This window comes from Arachis duranensis, chromosome 9, assembly GCF_000817695.3.
Source record: "Arachis duranensis cultivar V14167 chromosome 9, aradu.V14167.gnm2.J7QH, whole genome shotgun sequence".
NCBI lineage: Eukaryota > Viridiplantae > Streptophyta > Magnoliopsida > Fabales > Fabaceae > Arachis > Arachis duranensis.
Window position 1 is genome coordinate 106,969,597 of NC_029780.3, and position 7,270 is coordinate 106,976,866.

A 7,270-nucleotide genomic window follows, 5' to 3' on the forward strand; every position below is an offset into this window, starting at 1 on the left:
ATGCTTGCTCACCTCTCGCTTTTAAATTTATCTAACTAGGAGCCGTATTAAAGAACCCAAACAAAAAAAATTCGAAAAAATTACTTGCATATATTGGCACAACCAATGTTGATTAATTTTCAATTCACTGTAAAATATTAATCTTTTTTATAGTAAGTTAACTTGAGATTGGAAAAAGAAGCAGCTGTAATGTACTTGTGTATGAAAAGGAAACAGCAAGAACAATTGAAACAACGTAACTCTTGACAACAATTTTACTGAACTGATCGATATAGGAATATGTTCTTGATAGATGCAATTGCAATATAGGAATTATAATGCAGGATAAAGTTTAAAAATTATCCTTTTATTTAAAATAGTATTCAATTAACTTTGTCATTTTTTTTTCTTGTTCATTTTCTTTCTCTTCTTTCTTCTTAGCTTAAAATAAATTAAATTAGTTCTCTGATTATACTCAACAATACAATCTAGTTTTTTGAATTTCGAATAGATAAATAAGACATACTAAATTTATAGACTTGCACGTTATAAACATGGTGGTTAACTGTAATAAACAAGTCGATTTACCTCAACTAAATCTTAAAATAGGCGGGCCAAATCCATTCCAATTTGATATGAGTTTAAAATTTTAATCTATTTTTTGGCGGATTGACAGATTAACTCACTTTTTTTTTAAATAAAATATCTATAAAAATTTAAAAGTCTGAAAAAATTTGGGCTAATTCACATTTTTTTAAATAATTTGTGGTTTTTTTAAAAAAATTATTTATTTAATTAGATTTTTTTCATTCAAATGAAAACAAAATAGAAAACTTAAAAAAATAATATACAAGACTTAAAAATGCATTATGCATATTGCAATAGTAGATTCTAGAATACAACACATATAAAAGTTGTTGCTAAAAAAAAAAAAGAAATGAGGGAGGAGCGAGGAAGAGCGAACCCGGGCAGGAACGATCTCGGATAGCGTCAAGCATAGCGAAGGACCTCAGGGTTTGGAATCGGGAGGAGTACGTTCGGCTGGAACGGAATTTGTTCAGTGTCTTTGTGGACAGTTTATCAGCGGATATCTCGAAACGGGAGTTGTTTGGTTTATTCTCTTGGACGGGACGAATCAACGACATATACCTCTCAAGGAAGACGAGAAATGGGATGATCTACCTGTTTGCATTCATACGGCATACTACAAAGGGAGGAGCGCTGAAGGCAATTGCGGAGATGAATCACATGCGGTTAAGGGAAAAAGAGCTGTTTGTAGGGGAGGCAAAGTATCGGAGGGATGCTTCTAAGGGACGAAGAGCGACAGATGTGGTGGTGGCAAAGGGAAGGCCACAGCACCGCCAGGCCGAGGTCATTGACGCAGTAAGGGAACCCACAGATGGGCTCCAGCCATCTCAGAACATGGTTCATGGGGTAGGGCGGGGAGCTTTAGACAATGCAGCACTTGCTATAGATGAGGCTCATATGAAAGTGGGGGCAACGGTGCTAACAGCCTCCGTTGACAAGACCAATGTGGAATGACTGCAGAGGAGTGTGATTGGAAGTACCGTGACATCAATTGATTTCCGACTATTGAATGAATTAAGCAGGAAGGAATGGCCTCACGCTGTTAAGGTATGTGAGCTGGGGAGGTACACAGCCTTGCTGATATTTGATAGTATAAGGAGTGCGGATGAGGCGTTGGAGGGGTGTGGGGATGGACTCCGGCAGTTCTTCCATAGTATGTGCAGTTGGAAGGACCAGGAACGGAGTGGTAGGTGAAGAGGGTGGATTAAGTGTTATGGGGTCCCGCTACATGTCTGGTCAGAGGATACGTTCCGTGCGATTGGTAGCCAGTGGGGGTGAGGTTGTGGCTTGTGATAACGTAACAGCCCCAAGTACGTTGTTTCGGGCTGGTCGCATGTTGATCGATACATAGAGGGTGGCAGCTATTTCGGAAAGGATTTGCTTAACTGTAGGTTCAACTGAGTTTGAGATTTTTGCTAAGAAAATGGGCAATGATGAATATGGTTCTTTGAAGGGGGTGGTGACTGATGTGATGCTAGGGGTTGCTAGGAACATGGAGGGCATCAGCAGTACTCGAAATCCAGTGCAGCTGGGGTGGTCGGATACGGCGGCTGAGGAGGTAGCCTTGCCGCATAGGGTGGAAGGGGGTCCGAAGGGTATAAGCGTAATTAAGGCCGATATTTTGGATGAATGGGGTAATAGTTTTTTGAATTCAAATTCAGTTACGACAAAGAATACGATTTCTGATCTCAGGGAAGGAAGAGCTGAGACTGAAGAAGCTGCGTCAGAAAGGACTCAATCATGGGACTTTGATACGGACCGGGTGGTTGCTGTGGGAGAAATCACAAGCCAGGTTTGATTGGGTTACAATAGCTCTAAGGCCCAGTTTGTTTTATCTAAGCCAAAGGATGGAAGGTTGGGCTCAACCACCCGAGGCCCATATGCTTCTCATGCTGGCTCCGTGAAGGGGTTCTATAGTGGGCCTGATGTGGAGCGGGTTGTGGGTCATGTGAAGGGAAGTTCTCAGTCGGGTAGGTCTGGGATTTGTGATGCTTGTGCACGGGGCGGTGGCACTGGGGGAGGGGACCATGGCAGCGCGATCTGGTGCGCTGCGGTGAGGAGAAGGGAGGCCGGTCGGGGCCTAGCCTTGGTGAACGTGTCGCTGCCATTGGATGCGGATGATCACCCCTTGCCGCCGCTCATGATGAAGGGGAGTGGTAGAGTGTGCGCGGATGCTGCCGGCGCAATCGGGGGTGTTGATGGATACCTGGACCGCGCAACAAACCTGGTTGGGGAAGATGAGGCGTGTCTGGGGGTGTGAGGGTTGAGCGAGACACCTGTGAGGAGGGAGGAAGGCAGCGGTCTCGCAAGGAGGATTGTGCTGGGGATGCCACGGATGGTGGAGGGTGGAAAGGCAGCGGATCTCGCTGGCGGGGGTCCAGGACTTGCAGGGGCTGGTGCTGGTTTTGTTGAGGACAGCCAAAAGGGAGTGTTGCGCTCTCAGTTGGAAGGGGATGGGTTGCATTCAGGAGATGGGTTGGCAGAGGACAGTGACCACTATGGCTATCAGTGGGAGCTAAATACCGGTGGTAAGGGGAGAGTCTCAGGGGATTTGCGAGAGGCCCCTTGTGATGTAGGAAGCGAAGCTGAGACGGAAATGTCTGAGAACAGATGGTCAACTGATATGCAAGAAAACCGGGAAGCATGGAAGCTTGTAGTGGAATATGGAGCGATGCAGTATGATGAGGAAGATGACATTATGGCCATACTACAGGCACAGAATGAGGCGATTGCGCAGAAGAAAAAATAGGCTAAGCAGAAGGAGAAAGCACGGAGAAATCGGCCGAAGAATCGGAAAAAGGTGTGTATAAGTGCTCTACGATGATTTTTAGTTCTTCGAATATTAGGGGGTTGGCGGGGGTTGGTAAACTGAGTATGGGTAAGAATTTTCGGAGAAAATTTAAAGTGCATATGCTAGGCCTGATAGAGACAAAGAAAAAGGTCGTGACAAATTTTGATATAGCGCAACTGTGGGGTAATGGCGCAGTTAAATGGGAGTTTATTGGATCGGTTGGTGCTGCAGGTGGTTTGTTATTAATGTGGGACGATATGGTGTTCCGGATGAACAACTGCTATAAAGGGGCTCGGTGGATATGCTTGGAAGGCGTGGTGCTAAAAACTAACTTTTCCTGTGCTTTCTGCCTAGTTTATGGGACACATGAAAGGGCGGAAAAGCTCATCACGTGGGAAGAGCTGAGCTTCCTATCTGGGTTATGCCAAGTACTGTTTTGCTATATGGGAGATTTTAACGAGATAACTCATGTGGAAGAGAGAAAGGGTGCTACCTCTTTAACGGTGTCCGGAGCAGAGTTTAAATCGTGGATCTAGGATATAGAGTTAGTGGACTTGGCAATCACTGATTGCTTGTTCACCTGGTTCAGAGGGCAATCATGTAGCTGCATTGATAGGGGACTGGTTAGTGTAGAGTGGCTAGAAGAGTTTCCTGATACAAGGTTGAGATGGGGACCTAAAGGGTTATCAGACCATTGCCCAATGATTATGGACGTCACACGGATTAGAGGGGGACCAAAACCTTTTCGGAGCTTGGACTCATGGTTTACTCATGATGGAAATGGTGAAGGAGGAGTGGAGGAACTTGGGGGAGGGACAGTTCATTGATAAGCTAAAGGCTCTGACGACTCCGCTAAGTAGATGGCATAGAACTAACTTTGGGGATATGGACCGAAGGATTACACAGTTTGAGGATGAAATCAAGAAAGTAGATGACATGGTAAGTACTGGCGCGGCTGATGGGACTGTTGAAGCGAGAAGGAGGGCGCTGGTAAGCCTCTGTAGAAAATGGTATATCAGAAAGGAGCTTCATTGGAAGCAGATGTCAAGATCGCGGCAAGCAAAGGAGATGGATAAAAATACCCGCTACTTCCACAATCTAGCCTCAGCGCGAAGAAGATCCAATCGGATTGATTCCTTAATGGTTAATAAGAGGGTGATAAGGAACCAAGCAAGGATCAAGACTGCTATACGAGACTTCTGTAAGGGGTTGTACCACCAGGAGACGTCGCCAGTTATTGGGTTCAGGGATGGGCTTGTAAAGCAGATCAATGATAAAGAGGCAATGGAGCTAGAGATGTTGCCAACTACTGAAGAAATAAAGGAGGCTATGTGGGATTGTGAGTCAACAAAGGCGCCAGGTAGTGATGGGTATAACATGAATTTCATAAAGAAGTACTGGGACGAATTAGGAAAGGAGTTCACTGATGCGGTGCTAGGGTTCTTCCAATCGGCAAAACTACCAAGTGATTCGAATGTTACGTGGGTGGCGCTGGCGCCGAAGTTTACTGGAGCCAGAGAAATAAAGGACCTTAGGCCGATTAGCATGGTGGGGTGTGTCTATAAGGTCATCTCCAAGGTGTTGGTTAGGAGAATGTGAAAGGTAATGCCGGGGCTGGTAGGAGAGACTCAAAGCACTTTCGTGAAGGGCAGGAAAATACATGATGGAGCTCTGATCGCCTGTAAAACGGTGCACTGGATAAAATCACGGAAAAAGAGCACCGCGATAATAAAGCTGGACTTCAAAAAGGCTTATGATAGAGTCAAGTGGGACTTTGTGGATATAGTCTTGCAGAAGATGAGATTTGGCCAGAGGTGGAGAGGATGGATAAAGGAGTGTGTCACCTCTGTATTTATGTCGCTGCTTGTCAATGGATCACCTTTGAAGCCGTTCAAAATGGAGCGGGACCTGCGGTAAAGGGACCCACTGTCTCCATTCCTGTTTGTTTTAGTCGTGGATGTTCTGCATCGGATGATTGGAGAGGCGGTAAGGAACGGCTGTATAACCCCATTACTGCTTGGTAGAGATAGTATTGAGTTGTCTCACTTGCAGTTTGCGGATGATACTATTCTCTTCTGTCCGCCTGATGAGGAGACTATCAGGAATTATCAGCGACTACTTAGATGCTTTGAGCTGATGTCGGGTTTGACCATTAATTTTGAGAAGTCCAACTTGATTCCGGCTAGCTGTGAAAGGATGTGGGTCCAGAGAATGTGTCGGTTATTGGGTTGTAAGGAGGCTTCATTACCAGTCAGATATCTGGACATTTTTCTGGGAGCAAATCCAAGATTGGTGAAGACATGAAAATCGGTGATTGACAAGGTAGAAGACAAACTGAATTTGTGGAAAGCAAAAACTTTTAACAAAGCAGAAAAGCTGGTCTTAATTAAGTTGTTTCTTAGTAGCTTGCCTATTTACTACCTCAGCTTATATAAGATGCCGAAGATAGTGGCAGAGAAGTTGATCTCCCTGCAACGACGGTTCTTGTGGAGTACTGAGGATGGGAGATACGGGTTACCACTCGTGAAGTGGGAAGTAGTTATGGCTCCAAAGAAGGTGGGTGAGTTAGGAGTTGGATATGCAGTGATTCGAAATACCGCATTGCTGTTTAAGTGGTGGTGGAGGTTCTTAAAAGAAGACTGTCCCTTATGAAAGAAAGTGGTGTGCTCTTGCAATAACATGAATCCTGCTATAATGATGGGAGGCCAGCCTATTCCCACAAGAGGAGGTTCTTGGAAGGATATCTGCCTGTTACAAGTTAGTGAGCTGAGGCTGAGAGAAAAGATGACCAGTGGGTTGGCGATGGAGCTAGGGAATGGCAGAACAATCCAATTCTGGGAGGATAGATGGCTACCGGCTGGAGTATTGAAAGATATGTTTCCTAGATTTTTCTCGGTCTCAAGTCTTCATGAATCTGTGATAGCAGACTGTGGCTTTTGGGATGGGTTAGCGTGGATTTGGAGCTTCCAGTGGAGGAGTGAGTTGTTCAAGTGGGAGTTGGATTTAGTAAACCAGCTTCATAAGATCTTACAGTCATTCAAGCTCACAAATGAGAGGGAGGATAGTGTGGTATGGAAATTTGATAAGATAGGTGTCTTTTCAACAAAATCCTTTGTGCAAGTGATGTAGGAGGAAGTCCTACCGGAGGAGGTTACCAATTATAGCTTCACTAGTGCTGTTTGGAAAGGATTTGTCCCCCCGAGGGTTGAACTCCTTTCTTGGTTTGTGTTAGTCGGAAGGGTCAATACGAAGGATCAACTGTGCAGACTATGGGTTATTGACCAGCAGGACAATAGGTGTCTTCTATGTTGTAAGCATGTGGAAACCGCGTATCATTTGTTTCTTGGCTGCGAGATCACATAGCAGGTGTGGTGTGCTTGGCTAATGGCCTTTCAACAAAGGTGGAGCTTTCCAGGTACATTAAAAGAACATTTTGAAAGTTGGACAAGCTTTACAGGAAGGAAGGTTGATAGGAAGGGGTGGTTCATTGGGTTCTTTACTGTTATCTGGACAATTTGGCTAAAAAGAAATGACAGGCTCTTTCAAAATCAGAGCTCACGAGTGGTGGACATTATTAACAGATCGGTTACGTACTACAAAGAATGGAGTGGTGGTGAGCTCCTTGGGTGTTGATTGTCGTGTCACAGTGTCTAGGAGTTGTATGTTATCTTGTTTTATTATTGTTATAGCTTTGCTATTTGCTCCACTCTACTGTGTTGAGCTCCTTTTGATTAAAAAAAAAACAAGACTTAAAAATACAAAAGTAATATAATATTTTCAACCTAACGTGCCAATTTGTCCTGCCACGTTAAAATCTGCAAGTTAACTGAAATATGTTTGGTAACTTGGTAAGTTGATTTTTTTAACGAGTATAATTTCTTAGTCTAACTCGCTATTTTTTAACGAGTTAAA

At 44.3% G+C, this 7,270-nt stretch overlaps 1 protein-coding gene across 1 annotated transcript; it reads left to right on the forward strand.

Moving 5' to 3' along the window:
* The first annotated feature begins 4,963 nt into the window (after nucleotides 1-4,963).
* LOC107466677 (uncharacterized) lies at nucleotides 4,964-5,662 on the forward strand. Its single transcript, XM_016085681.1, has 2 exons — nucleotides 4,964-5,271; nucleotides 5,383-5,662. The coding sequence occupies exons 1-2, from the start codon at nucleotides 4,964-4,966 to the stop codon at nucleotides 5,660-5,662; spliced, it is 588 nt and encodes a 195-aa protein (XP_015941167.1).
* Nucleotides 5,663-7,270: the final 1,608 nt, after the last annotated feature.

Coding starts and splice junctions, on each gene's coding strand:
- LOC107466677 (XM_016085681.1), top strand. CDS start 4,964: ATGCCGGGGCTGGTAGGAGAGACTCAAAGCACTTTCGTGAAGGGCAGG. Junction 5,272..5,382: donor AAAATGGAGCGGGACCTGCG/GTAAAGGGACCC, acceptor ACTGCTTGGTAG/AGATAGTATTGAGTTGTCTC.